At 42.5% G+C, this 26,970-nt stretch overlaps 1 protein-coding gene across 1 annotated transcript in view; it reads left to right on the top strand.

The window, feature by feature from the left end:
• Positions 1-26,970, top strand: part of LOC308332153 (receptor-type tyrosine-protein phosphatase U-like) — a 165,620-nt gene that overhangs the window by 99,160 nt on the left and 39,490 nt on the right. The window contains exons 8-12 of the mRNA XM_080787820.1: positions 211-531; positions 2,753-2,862; positions 6,643-6,844; positions 8,068-8,170; positions 10,508-10,787. Of these exons, the coding sequence (XP_080643946.1) occupies positions 211-531; positions 2,753-2,862; positions 6,643-6,844; positions 8,068-8,170; positions 10,508-10,787 (1,016 nt within the window). The remainder of the gene's footprint in view (positions 1-210; positions 532-2,752; positions 2,863-6,642; positions 6,845-8,067; positions 8,171-10,507; positions 10,788-26,970) is intronic.

The raw sequence follows: 26,970 nt of genomic DNA, 5'->3' as shown, positions 1-26,970 counted from the left end.
CGCCAATGAATTCCTCCTCACACACGTTTTGTGTGTTAATCTGGGGGTCATTGACATGAAAAAGTTTGAGAACCACTTTTATAGACAAAGACGGATCCTTTGTGTGTCTCTCTCCACCAGCGGCTGCGCATTTTAATTCAACCTTGTCTCTGTGTCTCCACCAGAGCCCATGCCTTTTAATTCAACCCTTTGTCTCTGTGTCTCCACCAGAGCCCATGCGGGCCTTGCGGGGCCTGACGGCCACAGAGATCGAGCCCCGCCAGCTGGCCTTGCAGTGGGAGCCCCTGGGCTACAACCTGACCCGCTGCCACACCTACTCGCTGTCCCTGTGCTACCGCTACTCCACGCCAACAGGAGGCGGCGGAGGGAACAACGCCACGGTCAGAGAGTGCCTGTCGGTGGAGGGCAACACGTCTCGCTTCACGCTGAGAGACCTGCCGCCCTTCCGCTCCGTCCACGTCCGCCTGGCGCTGGCCAACCCTGAGGGCAAGAAGGAGAGCCGAGAAGTCACCTTCCAGACGGAGGAAGACAGTGAGTGTTCAACCTGCATCAAAAGTAGCTGAATGAAGTTATTTGGCCACTAACTTTTACTACAACCTTGTCCTAGTGAGGAAAAGTGGGAATGCATTTATCTATTTGGATGTTCTTTTTCTCCCCAAGTAATTTTGTTCACTGAGGCCTCTGGGTATGACAAATGCACTGTGGATGGATCAAACCTCTGTCTCCACGGTGGTGCCACCCAGACAGAACCTCTGTCTCCACGGTGATGCCACCCAGACAGAACCTCTGTCTCCACGGTGGTGCCACCCAGTACAGAACCTCTGTCTCCACGGTGGTGCCACCCAGACAGAACCTCTGTCTCCACGGTGGTGCCACCCAGACAGAATCTCTGTCTCCACGGTAGTGAAACTCTGTCTCGACCCGGATGCATTTATTATCATTTCTGTGTTGAACAAGTTGATATCTGTTGCTATTAGTATGCTGTGAATTGACTGCATTCTCACATAATGCAATGTGTACACAAAATAATGCCTTCTGGTGTTTTTTTTACCACACAGTCACACACACACACACACACACACACACAAATATTGACTCATAAAAGAAGCTGGCTCAGCATAACTAAATAGAAGATCAGCCATTTAAACGGAGCCAAGTGAAAAATTAATCAGGAAGGCCATGGCCAGCAGGAAGATGATAAAATGATTTAGCTCATCTTTGTATTTTTAATATTTTCCTGTGCACATCAGCAGATTGCACGCATTCTTATGCAAATGCACTGGGACAAGAAGGTCAGATGTGTATTCTTGTGTAGAATAAACAACACGTTGCTCACTAATGGAATGACACTTGGTGACAGTAAGGGACGTAGTGGAACATTATGATGATTGTGATGAATTTGGTGACATTGGACGGTGGCCGTCATCATAACACACAGCTCTCCCAAACAGCAGAAGACATACAGAAGCAGAAGGCACTATTAAAACTCATTGACTGAGAATGACGTCTTTTTTTTCCCAATGGCGCTGTTCGCTAACCTAAGGGTCACCATTGGTTTTGGGGGTTCCCGGAACACCACATTACACGTCGATCACATGACCGGAAAAAACCCCTGCTTTCCCAAGCTTGTATAGGAGCCGGTGGAAAAACACCACTAATGCATTCATAGCCTGTAGCTTTCAAATGGATTGTCGTGTATGTATCATCATTATTTTAGTTAGTTGTATTTGCCCTGACTGGTTCAGTTAACTCGCAAATGAAATGTGTCGACTACCCTGAGCCCCCTGCACCTTGCTTTTCTTGATGTTTCTGGTGAAACGTTTTCCTTCGAAAGGATCTGACAGTACTCCGGTCTCTCTGTCAGTACAGGAACCACTGTCAGACTCGGAGATAACAATAATTGAAACCCAGCTGGTGAAAGTTACCCCTGTGTCTATTTCTTGTTTCGCTACACAGTCTAACGTGGCTGTAATGCTTTGTGCTGCACAGGGAGCAGATTTGACTGCCAATGATCCACGGAGACGACGGGGTTTGTCTCAAGTGTCCTCTGCCTGACTCAGAGAGTTGTTGCAAGGAACTGGCTTGCAATTACACAGTTTCACACATGGACACACAGACGTGTTTCCGTATGTGTGCGTGCACACAGAGGGAGAAAGATGGAGAAATACTTTTCATTGTAAATTACAATTTTCCTTTCTGTCTTTTAGGAACATTTCTCTTGTTGATGGGAATTTCCTTTCATGCTAGGAACATGCATTAGGAACATGCATTTCATGGAGGCAGAAATACAGGCTCAGGGTATAAGACAAAGGTCCTGTTTGTGGCTGTTTTGCTCAGTTCAATGCTTTTTTCCCGTCAGTATGGCGCTAAAGAAGAAAAACGGCGTGTCATCCTCTAAGACTTGGTGCTCTGTTATCAGACAGTGGAGGGAAGCCTGCAGCGCTGGCACACACAATCCCAATTCATGCAGCGGGACCAGTCTGCACGGCCCTTCATCACTTCCCATCCTAAAACATCTAGCTGTTTCCCCTTTCATTTCCCCCCCATGCCTCTCTTGGTTCACTGCCTTTCTGCTCTGTCCAATGTGTTTTTATTATCTGGCCTACAGGCACAAGAGTCCATTAATGTTGATTCCACAGTGCTCTTTGTTAGTGAGAACGCTGTTTTGTGTCTTTCTATGGTTCATTAACATTCAAGTCCACGTTGCTGTTTGTTAGTGAGAATACAAACCTTTGTTTCTTTCTCTCTGTAGTTCCTGGTGGCATCGCTCCAGAATCCCTGACCTTCACCCCATTGGACGATATGATCTTTCTCAAGTGGGAGGAGCCTGTAGAGCCTAATGGCCTCATCTCACAATACGAGGTAAGCCATCTGAACAGATTTAGTCGGGCTAAAAACTGTGTAACAAAATGTCTTACACAGTTTTTAGCAAAATACATTTAATGTATTTTGTTCACAGTCATAAAAACGGAATAGTACAGAGCAGTAAACAGCCTCTAGATACAATTGATCTCAAAGCAAACAGCAAAATAGCGATACCCACATGGAAAAATCATGAAACATCTGGAAATGGTAGAGTTTTAAGCTTGTTCTTAAAAATGTCTACAGAAACTGCTGATCTCAGCAGAATTCCATGCTAGAAGCACCTTTATTTGTAGTTGTTACGTCCCCACCAAAGAGGTCCAGGTGTTATTTTGTGCAAAACCTCCTTATTGGCTATTTCCCCTACCATAAGCCCTCAATGAATTCAATTGAATTGAATGGGAATTGAATGGGGTGTTGTGCTAATTCGCTTATTTCCATCATTCAATTTTTTTAAAATATATATCCTCTCTTCATAATGTAAATAATATCCCAAGCGGCACACTCTACTACTTATTTAGATGGAAATAAGCGAATTAGCACAACACCTCATAGCCCCATTCAATTCCCATTCAATGCAATTCATTGAGGGCTTTTGGTAGGGGAAATAGCCAATAAGGAGTTTTTGCACAAAAAAACACCTGGACCTCTTTGGTGGGGGGACGTAACGACTACAAAGAAAGGTAAGAAAGAAATGGAATTCTCCTTACTAAAGTTTTAACCAATTTTCAAACGGTTTGGTTTGTTATAAATGTCAGAGACGTCCGCATAATTATATGCGTTCATATAAAACGCCACGTTGCTAACGTTTGAAATAAACCAACTCGTTTGTAAATCCGTCAAGATTTGAGCAAGTTATGACTGTTTTAGTTTGAGCTGCCATTGAACATACCGTACTATCCAGCCCCGAGGCAAGATGGGTGAACTACGCCGGGTGAACTATGTCAGAGACTCCGCCTTGAGCCATCAAGCCTTCTGTGATCATACCCCATAGCTATGATCATACCCCATAGCTATCATTACTAACAGTTGCATGTGCTCAGCGACGCGATACAAACTCACAAATGATATACGATCACCGGGATGCGCGGCGGTTCACCATGGACAGCGCTCGAAGCTTTAGAGATACAGCGCTTTGAAAATCCTGTTATAATGGAGGCTCAATGGAGCTGGATTTAAAAATCCCATCGCTGGTGGGGACGGAGGCTCTCCATAGTAACCGGAGCAATGCTAAACGGTAGATTTACGGTCGCCACTTTCATATAATGGAGTATACGGTTGTCTTTTCAGGCCTGTTTTATGTTCTGAGCTATGAGTGGCATAGCAGCATGAGCTGAGCCGTGCTTGTACAATGTTTGTAGGGACAGACATACAGAGTTAGAGACAGACAGACATTTCTAGTTGTAGACGGGTATGCCTCTGCACTACAGATACATTCTCTTTCTACAGCACTGCCACCCAAGTGTGGGATGCCCTGACTTCCTCCCTCAAAACAATTCAAATCACTGGCGTCCTTTAAGTTTAAGTTTAAGAAATGTTTTTCATATTTCAAGAATATACTGTAAGAGTATTCAAGGCCATGATAGCCACACAAATGCTAATTCCTTTAGCTAACCTTTTCAATTGGACAGATCAAGCAACCCCATTATTAGAATCTTGTTTTTGTTAGTTCGTTTGTCCAACAGTTGATAGCAATGAGGCCGCTAAGCGATACACATGAGTCCCCAACCAGTAGTAAGAAAGGATCCTTCCTGACAGCCCGTAAGATTTATTCATTCTTATGGTAATGAGATTGAAAACCAGACTCTAGGCTGTAATTACATGGGGGACAAGCATTATAATTACTTATTTGCCTAAGAGATGCCTCCACAAGGGGGCAACTTTATATGTTTCTAATTCATTATTGATGGCCTCATATCACGCAGAGCGTGGGATGCATAAGAGGAAAATATTAGAACACATTGTAGTGTAAAGTTCTCAAATTAAGCATTGTTTGTGGTCAGTGCATGGGTGTGGGTGAGGGGACACTGTCCGGTGTGTTGCTGTGAAGGACGCACGCACGCACGCACGCACACGCACACGCACACACACACACACACACACACACAAAACGCACAGCGTTTTGCCACCTGCGTCTTGTACAAAACAGACAGACTGTCCAACTGTCCAATAGCCTTATAACCACTATAACCCCATATTGTTGAGTGGAGTCCCTCAGGGCTCTATGCTAGTGTGTTTTTGATTTACTGTTATTGTGAGGAGAGCTTTGACTAATTGTCTTTGATTCAAATAAGTGCTAAAAAGCTCTATATTGCATGTTTGTTCAGTAACAGGAGTCTCCATGTCTCTCTAGCTTTTTATTACACAGAAATTGTGTAAAATGGGATACCAATTTTATCCAATCAGGATAATGGAATTGTAAGTGATGACGAAGAAATGAGCAGACAAAATTGGAACTAGAACACTATAAAAATGAAGCTGCTAAATGGCTACTGAAATTTTGTTACCTACCTGAAAATGTATTTTCTGTGTATTAAAGAGAGACAGGGAGACCCCTATTACTGATCAAACACTCCGCCTTTTAACAAACAAATATCACTTACCCTACCTTTAGTGGTTAAAATAACAGACTCACAGGACAGTGGCTACTGTAGTTCCGTCTGCGATAATGAGATGAGCGTGGTGAGGGGAAGTAAAGCCGCTTTTTTTGAAGGACAAATTAAATTACCTGTATAATTAACTATAGAACTGCACTCTGTCGAGTGCCTACTTGCGCGTTGCACCCTAGTAGGCTATAAATGGCATATACTAGTGCGCAAGCAGAGCGCACAATTACTGTCGACTGCTACGAACTTTCAAATCTCAGCCTCTTGAAATTAAATACTAAAGTCGGGTTATAACTGGCCGTCAATGGTGAAGTAATTACGATATGTTTCAATAATGGTTAGCTAACACGTAACGTATATAAAAAATAGTAGTATATTGTGGTCACTTATGTGTATGCCGTGGTATATATACTGATGAATGAAGATATGTATCAATGACGGGATATAACCGGCTTTCATTGGTGACGTAATAAAGATAGGTTTCAGATTACATACATGTACATAGAGGCATTACCTTTAATCCACCCGACACTGAAACATATCTTTATTACGTCACAGAGTTTGCTGGGTACCTGGCAACAGTGCCACGCAGGCTGAGACATGTCTGTGGGTGGCGAGGGTGTAAGTAGGCACAATAACCCCTGAACAGCACGTATCCACCGACACCTCACCGGCTGGTTCACTGTCGCAGGCTTGGCCCAAAATAACATCGATGCCATGTTGTTCTCATCCTCTAGGGTTAAGGAGACATCACCATGTTGTTCTCATCGTCACATTAATTGCCAGATGTTCTCCCACAGTGATGCGTCGGGAGTGCTGCTCCATGCCAACATCGCTATGGGTGTTTTTATGCTGTTTTCATATCTGTTGACTTCTAAACTGTTTTAGCTCAAAGTTTTCCCTGCAAAGACCAGGGAGACAGAACTAAAATCTCATGAAGTCCATGTGTGAAGTGTGTCCAAATGTTCAGTAAAGTGCAGGCTGTCTACACGGTTAGTTTACATCAGCATAAGATTTACTGGAGAAGCTAAAGATTAATTAACAAAAGCCTGCTCTCATTATATCAACAGTAAACCGGTATTACATCCTCCGCATCAAACTGCCATGGCAACAAAGAAACGACACATAACAGTGTTAATCCCCGGCTGTGTTTTTATGTGTTTCCTGTTGTCAGATCTCCTACCAGAGCATCGAGTCGTCTGACCCGAGCATCAACGTGCCGGGGCCCAGACGCACCGTCTCCAAGCTGAGGAACGAGACCTACCACATGTTCTCAGGCCTGCACCCAGGAACCACCTACCTGGTGTCTGTCCGCGCCCGCACCGCCAAGGGCTTCGGCCAGACGGCCCTCACAGAGATCACCACCAACATTTCTGGTGAGCTGGTTTGCTCACCAGAAGAGCACCCTCTTTTGTAAATAGTACTGAAAATACCACATGACATACGACACGTCAATGGCTGTGCGTTGGAATGAAATGATGAATATCAATGCCAATGGCAGTCAATTAGTTTTTCGTAATAGATGCAAAAGTTTGAAATAATCGTGATATTGATTTAAAGTGTTTGCCCAGCCCTCACATCATTACAGTTAATGTTGTCTCTATAGGAGACAGATGTGGGAACTCTCTGCCTTATTGTTCTCCAGAGCTCTGCTGAGCTTGTTGTGCTGTAAAATGAACTCTAATTGTAAGGGCCTGCTTGTTTTCCAAGTGTTTGGTCACCAGGCGCACCTGGCTCTCATCAATCAGTAGCGTTGTGTGGGTGGCTGTGGATGTAGGGACATACAGTAATGAATAAGGATAGTGTGTAAGCAAAGATGCTTGGATGGTTTCATATCTCAGTGTTTTGCATAAATACCTACTATATATTTTTTTCTTTTCTGTATCCCACATTGTTTTGACAGCCCCTGAACTATATAGTTTTGTGTGTCTCTACTCTTCATATAGTTTCTTGTTCCTTTCCTTTCCTCATCCTCTCTCTCTCTCTCTCTCTCTCTCTCCAATTCAAAGAAGCTTTATTGGCATGAGAAACCATTTGTTTGCATTGTCAAAGCAAAAGTGGGACAACACAATCAAAACAATACATTATGTATGTATGTGAATATATAAATATACATAGGAATAAAACAATACATAATACAATAAAAGTGTAAACAGCTGTGTTACATAGCTACTTACTTACATAGCTAAGACTATACAAATTGTGTATTTTCTGTCAGAAATAGTTATATGTAGTATTTTGATGTTTTGCATTCACTTGGATTTCCTCTGCACCCTCCTCCTCAGTTAAGCATCCCTCAAGAATATCATAGAGGCCTTGCTGGTCAGGAGGTCTGTAGATGATTTTGCATCTCCTGGTACAGTGGACAGGTGGTTAGGAAGTGTAGCTCAGTGTTTTTATAGTCCCAGGCCCAGAGCTAACTGGGCTAAGGGGGATATATTTCACTGTATGTGAGGGACTTTTTGTGGAGCGTGTCTGGTTCACTTTCCTATAGGTGTTTATAAAATGTCAATGCTATATCTTTTATTTTGATAATTATCTGTCTGTCTGCCTCTCCCTCTCTCTCTCTCTCTCTCTCTCTCTCTCTCTCTCTCTGCAGCTCCTGTGTTTGACTATGGAGATATCCCCTCTCCGCTGAGCGAGTCAGAGAGCACCATCACAGTTGTGCTTCGCCCTGCGGTGGGCAGAGGAGCTCCTGTCAGGTACACCTTGTTACTGATGTATTGTACAAGTGTACGTTCAAACACCCACCAACCACACTGCATCATTTATAGCTACACTACTGCATGTCCTGTAGTGTGTGGGACCACTTATTTTCTCTAACTTATTTTCTCTAACTTGACTGTTCTCTCCTACACACACACAGGTCCTTGCAAATAGGTGTGCAAAAGGAATTTATTTACTAAGAATGAAAGGTAAGGTAACTGATATCTTTTGGTTAAAAGCTCAAATCACTATATTCTGATATTAATCGCTTTAGAGTGTTTGTTCTGTAACAGGGGTCTCCCTGTCTCTCCAGAGCTCTTTAATTAATAAACAGAAAATACATTTTCAAGAAGGTGACAGAATTTCAGCCAATCAGGAGAGAGTAGCCATGTATCAGCTTAAAATGTTATAGTATTCCAGTTCCAATTTTGTCTGCTCATTTATTTGTGTCATCACTTACAATTCCACTTGTTTACGCTGTATTCTGAATGCAATCTGTACCCCACTACCCTGATTGGATCAAATTGGTATCCCGACCTGAAAATACATTTTCTGTTTAATAAAAAGATGGAGACATGGAAACTTTTATTCAACAAACACTCTATAGCAATGAGTACTATCTACTACTGCTACTACTACTTATTTTAACCAAAGAAAATCACTTACCCTACCTTTAAAACGTTCTTACGCTTTCTTAAATTAGTGACGATGTGATTGATAATAATAGGATTGTGTAGTGTGTAAGCTAGACACATCCACCTGTCATTGCAAGGTGTGCAAAAGGAGTTTCTTTCCATTATTAATAGTGATGATGTGAGAATAGGATTGTGACATGTGTACGTGTGGATACTACACTTTTCTTCCTATAATTAAATGCTTGTCATATAAATTGCCTCAGGTAAATGTGAGTTTCTAAGACCTTGAAGTTTTAATTGTTGTAATTGCTGTACATTCATTAGTGATGATGTACAATAGGAGAAAAGAAGTGTCTGTCTATTGTAGTATAGTACTTAACCTCCCTTCCTGTGGTCACATGATTATTATTGCAGCTGCCAAGTATGTATGAGTATCCAAAGAAACACACATATTTTGTATCCTCTGGGAACACTGTTCCAGACAGTTAATTACATTCAGCATCTAACAAGTCCTTGGTGAGAACAAGACAAATTATTATGACCTACTTTGTGGTGAGGCTTGATAAATAAAATGGAAAAAGATAGGGTGTCTAGAGGAAACGAGACAAACACATAATGCTCTATACACAAGAACCAGCCCAGAGAGACTGATGACAATGTATAGACAAATCCACGGAGGGGTGCTCTGGGCGCAGCCATAGCTGAGGTGTACCATTAAGCGCAGCTTGACAGCTCAGTATTGATTGCCTACACCTGGCCTACAGGGCACCGCACCATGGATTTGTCACTCTTCTTCCCCACGACATTGTGGCTTACCCGCTGTATGATATACAAAAGAGGTTTTCTGTTTATCTTGACATGGAAATCCAAGAATCTGTAATTTACTTTTTTCTAGGTATGTGCAGGTTGTATTTGTCAGATTTAGGCAGGCATGAGACCATTTTATTTGCATAGCACATTTCAACAACAAGGCAATTCAATGTGCTTTTCACAGAACATCAAGCAAAGGAAATACAATTATAAAATGACATTAGGATGTATAAAACAAATGAAGTAAAAAGAAAGAAAGAAAGGTAACTCAATCAAAGGTAGCGGAAAAGATAAAGGTCTTTAATCGTGTTTTAATAGAAATGAGTGGGAGCAGACCTGAAGTATTCTGGGAGTTTGTTCCTGATTATGTGGTGCATAAAAATTAAATGCTGCCACAGAAAGCAGACCATTCCCAGAGGACCTGAGACACCTGGATGGTTCATAATATCAGAATCAAGATCAGAAATATATTCCAAATAGTCCAACAGTAGTATTATGACATCAATTATTTGACACACAGGGAGCCATATAAGGCTTATAACGACCGGAGTGATATGCTCCACTTTCTTGGTATTAGTAAGGACCCGAGCGGCAGCGTTCTGAATCTACTGAAGTCGTCTGATGGATAGGCGACTGTTAAAGTGTAGGCCCACGCTTACACAGGGTGACACCCACTTATACAACAGTATAGTAAGTATACAGACTTGAACTGTGACAATCATGACCAATACTATGTTTCATGATCATCTTGTCTTTCTCAAATAATATTTGGCAAGAATGACAAGTACAGTACACCAGCTGAATATACGTGGTAGGCTGGACAACCAGGAGTAGTTGTGGTCCCAGAGGACCCGACTTGTGTAATAACGTGTGACTACTTGCCTTCAGTGCGTACCAGGTGGTGGTGGTGGAAGAGGATGGGTCCAGGCAGGTGAAGAAGAGAGAGCTGGGCAACGTCGATTGTTTTCCTACTCCCAACTCCCACAACGAGGCCCAGGCTAAAGGAGTCCCCCATTACTACTCAGCCGAGCTGGCGCCCAGCAGTCTGCCGGAGGCCACACCCTTCACCGTGGGGGACAACCACACCTACAACGGCTACTGGAACGCTCCCTTAGATCCCACCAACAACTATCTGGTGTACTTTCAGGCTACCAGCAACTTCAGAGGGGTGAGTAAGAAGCATTAAGTAAGAAGTATTGAGTATTGAGTAAGAAGCACTACCCGACTGCTGCTGCTGTTTCCAGAGTGTAGACACATCACTTTATGCTTTAGCAACCTTGACAGTCAGTTTAGATTTGTTCACTGCTTGTCAGAAACACAATAATCTGTTTTGAAGGCACTAAATACAAAGTACAGTTGGTAGAGAGGCTGTCTGGAAAGAAGAAGGTTTACCCTCCTGCCCTGGTCTGTGTCGATGAGCAAGACACTTGAAACATCCACTAATTGTCTTTATTCAGACCGCAGCCATCTTGCCAGCAAGGTGCTACTTAGGTTCTACTTCCCATAGACAGCCCATTCATCCAAACAGAAAAGTCCTCTCTAATTATTTATTAGCTGTAGGAAAAGCTTGAATTATCCTCTTTCCATCTGCAAAGTGTTTGTTAAATTTCTTTAATGAGCTACTTCCTGTCAAAAAATTCCTTGCATGTGAGTGTTGGAGTTTGTAAGCGCTCGTTGAATATCACTCAACGGCCCATGCGTGCCACATGTTTTTAATTTGCACATAGTGCAGCAGGCTTTACTGATAACGAACGCTTCCATACTCTGATACTCCTCTGCAAGGAATGTCTTGACGGACAAATTTCACGTGTGTGCATAATTATGTACTGTGACCAGAAGGAGTAGAGACTAAATTAAATATTGTGCAAGTAGAATTATCAAATTGATCACCTTGTAGAACTTTATGGGGGGGTATAGGCCTATATTCATTTCAGCTAGAAAAAATGCTTGAAAAAAAAAGTGATGCAACCTTTAAGTCTTTTAAAAAGTCTAAAGAATCTGCCAGAGGATCAAGTGTAACGCCCAGGATTCTAACCCTGTCTCCCGTGCAGGAAGGTATACCAAAGCCAACATCTTATCCACTAGCCTAAAGGGGAATCCAATCCTTGATCCTTGATGTTCAAGCAGAGGCTCAGAGTAACTCTGCTTCACTAGCGGAACCAATATAATGCACGGGATTTGAACCCGGGTCTCCCGCACAGGAAGGGACAATTACGCCAAACATCTTATACACTAGCCTAAAGGGGAATTCCCCCATGACCAGGGGAGATATTATATACGTTTCAGGCAGGGGCTCTGAGCCAGTTTGCGACACTTGCATGAATAAGGACAGTCCTGACCAGCAAGTACATGTACATTGAAGTTAAAAGCACTTTGACTGGTGTATCATCTGCAGAACAATATGTTGTACCTCTCAGGGAATGAAGAGCCATCTCCCTTTTGTGTGTTTAATGGAGTTGGCCTTGGGCATAACTCTCATGAATGAGAGCTGAAAGTCAAGGCCTCCCTGTGTCTCTGTGCTGTGAAATGTGATTGAAATCTCTCCCTATTGATCCAGAGTACCACCAGTAAGCCTCACATCAAGAGCTCTCATCCCAAATGAGACTCAAATGAAAGGCACTGATGGAACCAGTACTTTGTCAAAGCACTTTTGCTGTCAAAACAGCCTCTGAATGTCATTGTGGGTGTCATGTTGCAAATGTAACGCAGTGAACGCACACATTATATCGAGGACTGTGCTGGATAAATATCGTAGGTAGGTTACTGTGGACATGATTATTGGAATGGATGGCAGCCCATGTCTCATGCAAGCCACTGGACAATGTTTAGGCCAGGAGGACACTTTGACAAAAGACACAAAAACATGATCGCCTAATTGCAATTATTTGAGATAATCACAATAATTTTTGCATAATCTTCAATAATTTCCTTGTTGAAAAATCACACCCGTGTGAAGGGGTGCTCTTATCATCGTACATCATGCATCATCTCATACTGGCCAATCAGAATGTCTGTTGCCTGTCATATTTGGCTGACATTTGACCTAATTTCTCCTTTCATTGTCAATGGCAAATATTGAGACGTGTGGGGACAGAAGCTGTATATAGGAGGGGCTAGCGCCCCTCAAAAATAGCAGATCTACAGGTTTATAACACACCACTTTGTGACATGTTGTATGCTTGTATATCAACTATTTCAGCTATTTTGTACATTTTCTGGAAAGAAAAATAATTATTACATAATTAAATGTGTCAGTGAATTCTTTGTATATTTGAGGTATTTGTCATATCTGCCCTGTGCAATTTGTGATTACGCAAAACAGAAATACAACTTGTAACGTTCCAATGTTCAATGCAAAAAAAACATAATTAAATTGTTAATCGCAATTTTTTGTGTGACAATTAATCAGCAACTTCATCATGTTATGATGAAAGATGTCTTACTTAAGTACCACACTGTTGAAATACTCAGTAACAAAAAAATATTATACTAAAGTAAAGTAAAGGTAATGAGTACAGTACTTGAGTAAGTGTGCTTTACAGTTTACACCACTGCAAAAGGTGCAAATAAGCAGCAGCTGCTTTAATAACCTCTTGATGGGGAGGTAAGTAGAACGTATCTGTCACTTCCAGAGACAGGAGGTGATGAAAGTCTATTTGGAAGAGATTTTCAATTAAAAAAGGCAGTTTGATGCCGCTTTAGGTGAGAAGGTTCTGACTCCACTCTCGGAGCACAGATTAGCATAATTGCACATAAAGTGTGATTTAGCATCTTTAAAACCTTAATTTGATAACGTGCCCCGTGGAGTCACGGATGAGGGAGTGCTGGTTGGGCAGATGGGGAGCCAATTAGAAGACCTGGAGCAATGCGGAGCAGTGGGGTGGCGGTTGGGGGGGTGCTTTACACACACACAGTGTGGCCCCCCCCAGGTGCTTCAGGCCAGGGTTTCCTTGACACCGTCACACCCCAGTGGGTGCCTTGACGCAAATCAAGGGGTACCTGATGCCTCAGAATATATATTTGGAATCGATCAGAGTCACTTGCACTTTACTTCTACAGCACACCAAGAGCCCTATTTTTGCCGGTGCCTTACCCTTAAAACAAAAACGTCTTTTTTGAGGGGCACCTCCTATATGCCCAGCTTTGTGTGTCTGTGTGTACCACGGAATGTGATGATGTGATTGGCTGAGCACTGAATGTGATGTATGATGATATTACGAGTGCCCCTCACTTCACACAAGTGTAATTCTTTGTGGGGCGATAGCCCCTCCTATGTCCAGCTTTTGGTGTGTGTGTAAACACAAACTTTGTCCGACCTAACACAAACATTAAATGCCATTGACAATGAATAGACAATTGTGTGTGTTCGTGTAAACACAGACATTGCGTAACACAAACATTGAAGACGAATGTGAGGACGCAAATTCTGATTGGCCGGAATGAGATGATGTACGATGATAAGAGCGCCTCTCACTTCACACGGGTGTGATTTTTACTATTTTGAAAAACATTTTTAAAGTGTTCGAGCATTGACACGTTGTGAGCTTGTAGATTGGCTATTTGAACTATTCAAAAATGTTTTTTTAAATAGTAAAAAAGGCCAATTCTGATTGCCCGGAATGAGATGATGTACTGTATAATGATGTACGATGATAAGAGCGCCCCTCACTTCTGGGTGTGATTTTTAATATTTAATATCATATTCAGATTTTACCATATTTCAAAATACAACTTTTTTTCCTCCAAAAGCAAGGTACGTAGCAAATAGCTAAACCTAATAATTCAATATTGCAAACGTTCTTTCACAGAGAGGCTGAGATTTGAAAGTTTGTAGCGGTCTACAGTACTTGCACGCTCTGCTTGCGCACTAGTTGGCCATTTATGGCCTACTTGTGTGCAACAAGCAAGTACTCGACAGAGTGCAGTTCTAGTTTCTATTGGTTTGAGCCTTATATAACCAGTCCTTGTTATTTCTTTCTGGCTCCTGGAGCAGTTTTAGCTGCAGTGCCGCAATGTCCTGAGGTGGTGCGTTCGTTGATATGCAAATAGTTTTTTATCTTTGAGTCATTATAACACTGATGCTAGATAAACCCAGGCTTGTTTCCTCTCCATGCCACCTTGGAAAATCAACAATGGCGGACATTGTAAACAAAGTGGAAATGCAAATTTGGAACTGAAGACTGAAGAGGGAGAGGAATTATGCAAAGTAGGGTGATACAGATAACATCACACGTACAACCAAATCAGTTGAGCTGTTCCTGAGAACAATTCACTTAAAAGCTTAAAGGACCACTTCGCCACTATTCAACCTAATCTGTGTGTTTTTTATCATTAGCATATATGCTAAAATACCCCGGAGTATTATCATTGGTAGTCTGTAGCTCCGTGGGCGCACTTTCAAAGCTGTCGTCCACTTACGTATTTGTCCCAAAGTGACGTAAGTGGATGACCCTCGGTAGGCTCTCAGAAACTACAAGGGACTGGACAGGTAGGGTTGCCGTAGCTAGCCTAGCCGCGAAGGACACGGTCTCTCGCCTACACAACAACGAGTTGTGGCTACTCCACAACAACAAGTCAGTATGGCTACTCCATGGGAGTTTTTGGACGAGATAATGTTAAATACATATTGGCAGAATCTGCGTTAGGGTCGTTATATTATGAACCAGAAATATACGGAGGAAGGAATGCATTGACGGGGACAACACTGCTAGTTGCTGTGGATGGACTGATGCCTGCTGGAGCGACCTAGCTAGTAGCTAGTAGCTTTCCCTGAACCAGTACGTCGCACACACAAACTTTTCTGCCCAGGAAAAGCCCAGATAGTGTTGACTGTTTTACTGAGAAGTGGGGACATGCGTTCAGGATGCCTCAAACTGGAAGTTGCAACCGAAGCCCGATGGACCAAGAGGGACATTCAGATTTAAGTAAGTGTTCAATGTATTTACAGCTTATGTGTGTGTGTGTGTGTGTGTGTCGCCACACCGTATTGTTTACATAAGTGTCAGAGGATATAGGCACGGCTTCAGCCTACAACTTTTCGGTCCTAACATCTTCTATTCATTCATTCAATTCAAAACTGTATGTATGGCATGCCATCTGAAGCAATGTACAGTATTAGCCATGGGCTCGTATGTTTCAGGGTTAGCAATGTAAACATTCAAGTGTTATACCTGTGTCCATTCATTCACTTAGGTCAGCCCAGATGGTACTACAGAAGGCTGATGAAGCTGAAGATGTCTTTGATGGACTGATGGTGAGCCATACATACTCAACTCAAACTTCATACATAAAGCACATTACTGTATTTGCTGTATTTAGTTTGACCCCCTAGAAAACTAGAGGGAATATCATTTTCAATAAAGGTTCACATATTTATATATGCTTTTACAAAGACCAGTGGTCAACCAAAGTCCCGTAAATATACTGTCATTTATACTATAGGCCTACTGTGTCTCACACACTGTTTCACACTGTAGTATTGAATTGTATCTGTAAATCACAACAGATGACAGCGAATTGACTTTTAGCCTTTTGTAATATCTCAAAAGAAGAAAAAAGATCATTATCAAAAGTAAGCAACAAACTATACTATAAAACTGATGACAACATTGTACAAATTACTCAAGCAAAGTGCCTTGCACTGATTCATAATCAAACTATTTGTATAGCACCTTTTATGACATGCAATGCAGCTCAAAGTGCTTTACAGAGCAATGGAGAGAAAAACGCAAGGCATAAAACATTGAAATAGAAGGCAGTCATGTAGGTTGGAAGGTCACAGATTCCGTTGTTTTCTTTGGCAGTATTCTGCAGTCCAGAATTGCAGTAATCGAGCCCAGAAAAAACAAAGGCATGGATCAGTGTTTTTGCATCATCTACTGACTGACAGGCTCTGATTCATGCAATATTTCTAAAGGTAAAAAAAGGCAATCTTGGTAACATGATTTGCCAAGTCTGCTTATTATTATCATTGATATTTGATATAGTTGTAGCCTACCTACTAATTTGGTCGGTAATCTTAACAGTCCAATACCCAAGTGTACATCACATGAAACATACTGCACATAGCCTACACACTCAGTCGTCCATTCCAGTAATCATTTAGTGCTTTCACCATTACTGACTCTTGTCTTGTCTCACCACAGCATGTGCGTCTCCTGTCCTGGCCAGAAGCTGCTCCAGCGACATGTCATCATGCAGAACCACCTGCCTCAGTGACCTCTGACTAATGCACTTGTATGATTGTACATGTAGTTTGTTAGTTTCCAGTATAGATTTATGTAAATCAGTACTATTAAAAGATAGTTGATTTGATGTCAAGTTTGTTTTATTTTTTCTCATGTAGGCCTATTGTATTTATACATTTTGACCAATTCCTAATACTCTGAGGCTCAAACTGTCAATATTGCATCAAAGGCCACCGTGATACAAATCATTCACATGTCTGTTTATACAAACAAGACCACAATGGAAATAAGTGTGACTTTGTCAGTGAATGTGTTTTATTGTACTGTAACATAAGGTTTAAAAAACAAGGCCACACAGGCAAAGTTTGTCCTCCTACTCAGATTACAAAAATCGGACAGTGTGCAAGAATCCCAGAAGAAAAAGGATCTAATCAATATTGCTATATAAAAATACTCGTAAAAGTCCAGAATTAAAATTGTACTTGCACAACAATATTGGTAAAGGCTTAGGAGTAGTACATGTCTAATATTTGAAAATGAGATCACATTCTTTTATCAATCCAGATTGTGTTCAATAGCAACATACAAAGTAAATTGTATCTATATAATATACTGTATACTTGGGAGTTCCTTGAAAGCCACTTATTCATCTCTTGAGTTGAAGACAGCCACCGAGACCTCAGCTCCTGCAACAAATAAAGTATTATGCAATTATGGGCCTCTGACCAATCATGAGACAATATGGTAAACAATAAGGTTTTTTATTTTAGCAAAACATTTGAAAAATAGCAAATGTACAAGCTCGCAGCACGGCACCAACTCCAAGTGACGCACTGAGCTTGTATATCTGCTATTTTTGAATAGCCAATGCAAATACAGATGCTTTCCCGGTTTTAAATGCTTTTATGTTTGGTTTGTAGTTTGCAGCTTGATATGGAAAAATTTAGCTCTGTTCCATAGCCTTTCTGAGGCTATGGACCAGAGCTAGGAAAAATGGTGGCGTTTATGTGGAGGGTGTTCCAGTTACAAACAGCAACAAAATCTTTATAATGCTGTAAGCATCAGAGACACTCGGTATGTAAAATTAATTTATAGACATCACAACAACAACCACGTGTAACAACAAGCATGTATTTTGAAAGGAAATGCATGTGGTCTCCTCCTGTAATGCAATCGCCATTCATTCAGTGTCTGGTGTACTGTACACAGCATTGTAGCTTTAGTTTATTATGACAATGACATACCTCTGTTCTGCAACTTCTGCTTCGATGATGATGATGCTCCGCGTCAATTCTTCCATTAGATTGCGGTTGAACTGGAAGATATCTGCGTTGGTGAAATGTTCACTGCACACCCAAAGTGGTTCACACAGCTGGGATTGCATCTGTACTTCATAACGATTTCTAAAAACAAAGCCAGCCAGTGGAATTTCGAGTCCGACGCTGCGCACGTTCGAAATCACTATTAAGCCCCATTCAGACTGAAGAAGCAGAAGCTAGCTTCTGCTTCTTCGTCCCATGTTATCTCTATGCAGAACAGCTTCTGCGTTTAAAAGCTGGAAACACAGCTTTTTTTTGTTTTTGCGTTTTTTTTTTCTCACCGGACCTTAACTTTAACGCAGCTTTTAAAAGCTGGAGCTTTAAAAATCTGCGTGTAGCCAATCAGAGCACAGCGTGGTTTGAGGAGGCGGAGTTGAGCTCATTTTACAAAACCGAAAACCCTCTGGAAAGCTGTCCGACCCAATTGTCCGCATTAAAAAAAAAACTTTTTGAATATGGGCTGTATATGAAATATGAATGGATATTTGGCAAGACCATAGCATATTTTGTGATAGAAATTAAAGTTTATATGAGAAACAAGTTGTCGAAGCGGTGAAAACAGGTTGTGTTCCGTGTGCCGTCGCGAGTGTCACGTTTCTGGGGACAAGTCATCGTGCATTCACCCCCCCCTCCGGTTCTCATCGAAGCTATGGATGGACTACTGAACTGAACTCGCTATCCGTCGCTTGTGGACTGTTTGTGGACTAAACAGTGCACGCACACACACACGGTTGATAAATTAGCAGATATAGATAGATAGACAAACAACTAAACAATAATAGTTGTGTCGGAGTTTTCCCCAAAACCTTCCCCGAGAAGAGGGGAGGACAGAGCAGCCCGCTGTCAGCGCGTTTCTGTGCCGTATGTTGAAGCTTTTGCACCGTCAATCATCATACCTTTAAAATAAACAATTAATAGCCTTTATCAGTTGTATGTACCCCCTCTATTTATGCAATATGTTGCCCGTGTTTTGTGATTGGTTTGCTGCGTTCTGAATTGATAAACGAATCGCATATAGATAATATTTATTTGAGGGAATCATTTCAATTGGTTTATTGCGTTCATGTATGTAGGGCAGGCCTATCGGCTGTCGATGAACCTCATAGCAAAAGTTGAAAGACAGTAGATAGCCTATATTTAAGATAGATAGAACACAATCCCCCCCGTGTGTGTGTGTGTGTGTGTGTGTGTGTGTGTGTGTGTGTGTGATATTGAGCACCGGGGAGCCGACACGGCCCACGGGGATCACTTGCGAGCCTCTGTGTGTGTGTGTGTGTGTGTGTGTGTGTGTGTGTGCAAGCGAGAGAGATCAATAATTAATAGCCTTTACATCAGTTGTATGATATGCATGTGGCCATCCCTGATCGGACCTGTCCTGAACTGAGGACTGTATAAATGATAATGTGCAGTCACTGCAGTGTGATCACCCCACATCCCCCCAAGGCTCACCCCCACCCTGAATGGGGTGTGTCGCTGGCTGTAGGGGGTCCGTTATTGGACCTTATTAGCACCTGAACACACCCCTGTTTGTGGAATACCCAAAAAGTTTTTTGGGGGGGAGAAATCAAAAAAATCAAAATGGACGTGGGCAAAGAAAGTGCAAAGAAAGCAACAAAGAGGAGGTGGGAAGACAGGCTGATAGTGGCTGTCAGCCAGTGTCATATTTTATATGACAAAAGTCTTGTGGACTTTAAAGATAAATTGAAGAGGGAGAAGGCATGGGAGGACATCGCTGTTGGGGTTGGCGAGTCAGGTTAGTACAAATATTAGCAACAATGCTATAGTTAGCGGCCGAGTTTCTACCACCGGCGTCCGTTATAAACATGCTACAGACAGGTTGTAATATTTTGGAGGTTTGATCTAAAAAATAAAAAATAAATCGACTGAATGAATGAATGCATAGACTACTATCTGCATCACAGTGCTTGTGATGCCATGTACTGCTTGTGGAAGACTACAATAAATACTTTTCTGTTAAGATGAATGGGATCATGTGATAGTTTATTTTCCATCTGCAGCCATCTGGCACTAAGCAACATGCATATTGTGTTACAAGCTAGGCAATGCATATTTTCTGTGTAATAACACAGTCACCAGTCCTTTGCTCATTGCTAATATAGAAATAAATAATTAGCATTTATCATACAATATAGAAACCTGAAAGCAGAAATGTACATGCATGCACATGAATTGGTTGGTGCCCATATACTGTCTAGTTCACTTGGAAAATGACAAGTACACTTTAATGTCTAGTGCGCTGTGTCCTGCACGTCCGTGCTCTCATCCAGTGCTAATGAAAAATAAAATCCTATATTTTGGCTATTAAACCCCCCCGTATACGGCCCGTTTGGGGACCCCTGGTGTAGACTGTCTGTACATGAATAATAACTAAAAACGATTAGCCTACAATGCATGCTGGCATATTTTGATATGACGTAGCTGTTGGCTTTACTCAGGTCACGTCATGACATGTCATTTTTCCCCCAGCGGAAACGTGCAGGAAGAGGTGGAAGTCCCTCTCCGATCAGTACAGGGGCTATCTGGCCAAAGAAGACACGCAGAGGAAAAGTGGATCCGGCCAAGTTTCGGGAAAGCCGTGGGTCTTCATGGCTGTCATGTCGTTCCTGAAGCCACACATGGCGAGAAGGGACACGACAGGCAACATGACCCCGAGCGCTGCTGCCCGCCAGGGTAATCTGCACCTTGATATTAATGTATATTCACTGAAACTGTCCTTGCACTAATCAATGTCTGCATGATAACAGATACCAGCTACTATGCTCATTCACCTAATTTCTAAATCTCATGAAGATACGTTTTTTGAGGGGCGCTTCATCTGGCTTTTGAAATTATGTCATATGGCAGCCAAGTCTATGGAATTTTATAGCAGTTAAACATTACCATGTGTCCCTCACTTCACACAAGTGTCGTTTTTCAATTTATTATTTTCCCCCCTCCCCTTTCTCTCCATTTATTTTCTGGAAACATTCAAATAACGATGGAACAATACATAATACATTTCACCCACTGTTTTAACACCTGTAAACCTGTGATGTGACAATAAAGAATATGATTCTTTTTTTTATTCTACTATCTCCAGGACCAACACCAAGTAAAGGCCCCTCCAGAAAAAGGGCCCCACCTGCTAACTACACCAGCACTACCCGACCATGCCTCGGGGCTGGTGAGGGAGCCGGAGCCAGCAGCAGCAGCACATATCTTCCCGGTGACTATGTCACTCTATTTCCCTACGGGTCTCCTGCAGCTCAGGGTGACGAGGACAGCCTGCCACCTCCCCCACCAACCGAGGACTCCAGCACCTTTTCCTTCTATGACGTCGCAGAACGCCAGGTAAGGTCTAGGAAATATGTCATTACATTGATATTTGAAATTCTAGATATTATGTCTGGGATGTATTCACGTGGACTACAATTGTCAGTTGCTACGACTGATTTATCTATCTCAATGATTTCTATTATTATATATATTTGATATTTATAAATAACACCAGTTGTGCTGATTAGTGATTAGAGTTCCGTCAAAGCAGCAGCATCTATGGTACTTGGAGAGACAGATCAGTGTCATGACACATTGTCAGCTTGTAGATAAGCTATTATATGATGTTTGTTATATTGATCACACAAGCAATAGTATGCATGTTCAGAAGCATCTTCAATAAAACTCTAGGTATTTCATTAAAGCAAAGGCAATTTATTTGTTGGCTGTATATGTAAAAGAACAGCAGGAGCATACAGTAGCTTTGGAATATTTATTCTATGTAAGGGGGGGGGGGGGGGGGCACTTTCTATGTGAAAGCCCCTGTACATCCTATATATGTGTAGGAAGTTAGGAATCCTGTAATCTCACATGACTGACCAATAGTATATGTGATTGTCTGTATCGCCCGGTTCTAGACCCAGGACAACCCTGAAGTGCAGCAGTCTGAGGAGGAGGAGGAGGAGGAGGAGGAGGAGTATGTGCCTGTGCCTCGGAAGGTGCGTCGTCATCAGGCCAACCCCCAGCACAAAGACATGACACCCTTCCAGGAAGCCCTTGTCAACGAAATGGCAATTACCGCAACGCCTACCATCTCCAGAAGTGTTCCGCAGGCTCTGGATATGAACGAACTTCACTTTCTGGCCTTTGCCAAAATGGTGAATGGGCTTTCGGTCAGAAACCAGGCTCGTGTAAGATTTGAGTGTGCCAAGACATATACAGATGTCTTTTATGAAGAACTGGGAGAGCAAGCACCACCCTAGTTCTTCCCTCTCTCTCTCTCTCTCTCTCTCTCTCTCTCTCTCTCTCTCTCTCTCTCTCTCTCTCTCTCCCTCTCTAACTGCAGTTCTTTCTCACTTTGCTCTGTTTTAAAGAGAGAAATTTCTCAGCACATGTGTCTGTATATAGGTTATAATGGAATGGGATGAGACTGCACCTTGATTTGGCAGTACAAGCTATTACCTAGTAGATCTGTTTTTGAATAGCCAACGCTAATATCTAAAATTTAAATTACACATACCATAACCGTATGCTTTCCCGGTTTTAATGTAAATTTAAAGTACATTTGGCCGTGGACACCCAATCTGAAAACATTTTGTGTCAGGGACTCTCCTTATATTCCACGTTTGTCTGAAATTTGTCAAGATTTTCTTTTCTTTTTATATCCGATGTATATAGAGTTAAAGTGGTTTAACTGATTTTGATGCTATGTTAACTAATGTTGCCACTTAGAACCCCCCTCAACGTTTTTGACGGGACGTCATTGTGGCTCAGCAGGTAAAGCGTCCACTTGAGAAAGCGAAGGTTCCCAGTTCGATCCCAGGCTCCCCTGCCATGCATTACTATGGTAAAAAACACATTTAAGCGCTTCTCTTCCCAGCACTGAGCATTGCGTTTCAGTGCATTTATTGTTGGAGCGCCCTGGGCGATTGAAGTAGACAATAGCTCAACTTCTGGATTGGAGCTCCGCTCATCAATGTCACGTTTGATTCTCCTGGATCTGTGTGACAACTTGGTAATTTATGAGCTGACTTTGAATGGGTATCCCACACCCATAAGTACCATCGTTTCGCCATGGATATAAACACGGCACCTCCAAAACACATAGTATGCTATGGATTACTGTATTGTTTATATTCTTTGTTTTTTGTGTTCAAGGAGTAAAAACCATAGACTTTGTCTCTCATTGTTTACTATGAGATGTATACAATAAAATGTGTAATCTTTAAAGGAAATAATTGTTGTCTTTTTGAATACCTGGAGCATTATAAAGAGTAAATTACAGAAGCCAAATTTCAACCTATCTTCGTCTAATTGGTCCTCACCAATACTCATAAGATGGCACCATTTCTGTCCACTCACTCATTAGTGGGTTGTGGACTGTTCAGAAACCTGGTTATTACAGTGACATAATCGATGAGGATTCCAAACTAATTAGAGCGACAGCCTTTCTCTTCCTCGAAAATTAGCAAGATTTACGTTAATTGCAATTCAATTATTTTAATGTATGAAATCCATTAAAATGACCACTGGTGATGTCATATTAGATTAAGGTTTCTGACCTGTCACAAATGAGAGACAAGGTGAGCAGACAAATGTTGCTGCCTGTCTTATATTGTTTATATTTTTATTTGGATCTCTTTTAGCCTTTCGGCTAATCTTCCAAGAGTCTAGAAATAAATTAAAACATAACACAATACATTATATTACATTACAAAATATATATATATAAATATATGGATATAACTCTTTAATAGGAATATTGGGGTGGCTCTTAAAAGAGCCTTTGGTTTTTGGACTGGACTGGATGACTAGGCCACTTGATCTTGCCAGGAAACGGCACCCACACCAGAAAAGAAGGATGTGAAGCAACTTCTTCTGAACAGGGACTCCTGTGCAGCGTTGTTGCTCCCCACCCTTCCAATCCGACGGAGACCTGGAACCTCTCCCTCCACGGGCCGATCCACAGCTGGTGTTGGAGCAGCAGCAGCAGCAGCAACAAGACCACGGGTCCTGCCTCTCCTGAGGAGGTTGTGCAGGACACACGTAGCCTTGATGCAGGCCTCTGCATTGGCCGGGAGGAGGGGGATGGTGCGGTGGTACATCCTCCACTGGCTCACCAGGATGCCAAAGGCGTTCTCCACCACCAGTCTGGCTCGGGACAGCCGGTAGTTGAAGACTCTCTGCGTCCTGGTCAGGTTCTTCCCGGGGTATGGCCTCATGATGTTGCGCCGCAGAGGGAAGGCCTCATCTGCCACGAACACATGGGGTTGAGGGCCCAGGTCTGCTGCCCCAGGAAGCGGAGTGTCTTCAGGGAGGTGGAGGGTGCCATCCAACAGACGCTGGCCAAAGACGGAGTGTGCCAGAGTACCACCGTCGCTGGAACCTCCATACGCACCGATGTCAACCACCCGGAAACATTTCTCAGCGTCTACAACCGCCAAGAGGACCATGGAGAAAGTCCCCTTGTAGTTGTAGAACTGAGAACCTGTTGCCGGGGGGGCCTGGAGGATGACATGCTTCCCGTCTATGGCTCCAACACAGTTTGGGAAGTCCCAACGGTGCTGGAAGGCAGCAGCGATGCCACGCCAGTCCTCGGTGTCTGGTACTGGCATGAACTCGCCAACCAGACACTCCCAGATGGCGTTGGCAACAACTGGCACTATCCCAGACACCGTTGAGATGCCCACACGGTAGCTGTCTGCGATGGTGCGGTAGCTGTCTCCAGTGGCCAAGAAGCTTAAAACACAATTGAAGAACATTCATTAATTATCTATACAGATATCTATCTATACTGTATATACACATTACTATACTAATATACACACATTACTATTATATATATATATAATATATACTGTGTATATATATATATACCGGTATACACACACACACACACACACACACACACACACACACACACATTACTATACTTGTGTGTGTGTGTGTGTGTGTGTGTGTGTGTGTGTGTGTATATATATATATATATTTATTGTTCATTTCCACCACAGAAGTAAACTATCAAGCACTTTACTTATCACCTAAAAGTGAAATATGCGACTATGCTGGCCTGGGCCTTTATAATATTATTATTATTATTATTATTTCTATATTATTACACTATAGACTATAGGCTACTCACCGAAGGCAAATGGCGAGCCGTTCAGCAGGTGGTATGGCGCGCCGACAGTTGGTGTCCTGCCTGGCTATACGCGGACCCACTCTGCGCAAGACCTCGTCGAACTGGTCGACGGTGAGCCTGAAGGCCGCTTGAAACCGGTCTCGGTCCAGTCGCTGTTCTTGGACCAGAGTATAGAACGTCCCCAAACGCAGACGCTGCTGCAATATACTGTGGACCCAAATACAGCGAGCGGAGCGAGGCCGGCGTTCAAGTGCTTCTTCCTCCTCCAAGGCGGCAAGAACGATCAGGAGTCTCCGACGTCTCAGCTGAAGATCCATGGTGTCACTATGACATGCGGGTTTAAACCCCCGCTATATATATGAAATATTTTAACCGCGAAAATGTCACTGTTTTGTCATTGGTTTGCTGTTCCGCAACATCGATAAACCAATCGCATAGATAGATGATATTTTCTTGAGGGAATAAGGTATTATCGCGTGAATATTTTAACCGCGAAAATGTCACTGTTTTGTGATTGGTTTGCTGTTCCGCAACATCGATAAACCAATCGCATAGATAGATGATATTTTCTTGAGGGAATAATTTGTATTGGTATTACACGTGAATGTGTGTGTGTGTGTGTGTGTGTGTGTGTGTGTGTGTGTGTGTGTGTGTGTGTGTGTGTGTGTGTGAGAGAGAGATAGATATAATGGCCCGTGTATATATATATATGCCATATACCGTATATACTGGCCCTATTAACTTTTCATGTTAATGTTAAGTAAATGATATCTCTCTCTCTCTCTCTCTCATGCACACCCCCCCCCCCCCCCCCCCCCCCACACACACACACACACCCACACACACACACACACACACACACACACACGCGTCCGTTGCACTGGACTCCGTTCCGGTGATATTGATTATTAATTAAGTAATTAAAGTATGCCTAGTCTACTAGCACAATGTTTCACATCATCTGCTAATTAAAAGCAAACTTTAAATGTGCTGATGCTGTAGGCTAGTGAGGGTCCGGGGGGTGGACTGCCACATACCGGTACCGGTAGCCAGCCGAGGAGGCCTCAGTGACAGGCTGACAGCGCCGCGATAGTGGCTCCCTACTTCGGACTGAATGTCCGGAAATCACACGTAAACATAAGCTGTTTTAATTGCTTTTATGACGTGCTGGATATATACAATTGTATGCTTTTGCTAAATCAACATTAACATTACATACAGAGCCGCCATTTAAAAAAAACCCCGGAGTGTTTCGCTCGTGGCCTAGGGGGGAGAGGAGAGCGGAGTGTGGGGGGGAGACATGAGCGCTGAAGACGGGGAGGATTGAGATCCGGTCCGTTCGGTTATTTACAAACAAGTTTACCAAGATTATATTCTTTATTCATCCATACATAGGTTATGATGTAACTAAATATATCATTATTTCTCCTCTACAGTCGCTATTTTACGTTTTAGACTTTCAAATGCGCATCTGCTCAAACTGCCCGTCTCTCGTCTCAAAGCCAGACAGCCAGTCCAGGCAGCTTGAGTGACAGGTACCTTGTACACGCCCACTTTCTCAAAAAAAAGCTGCGTCTTTCTGAGTTCTGCTTCTGCTTTTTAAAGCAGCTTCTTCAATGTGAACGGAGCTTCACGCTACTTACTATCAGAGACTACTAACTACTATACCACCACTACTGCTGTTACTATTACAACCGCTAAATATTA

This window comes from Protomyctophum bolini, assembly GCF_963924005.1.
Source record: "Protomyctophum bolini genome assembly, chromosome: 17".
Classification (NCBI taxonomy): domain Eukaryota; kingdom Metazoa; phylum Chordata; class Actinopteri; order Myctophiformes; family Myctophidae; genus Protomyctophum; species Protomyctophum bolini.
This window is presented reverse-complemented; position numbering and strand designations above follow the sequence as displayed.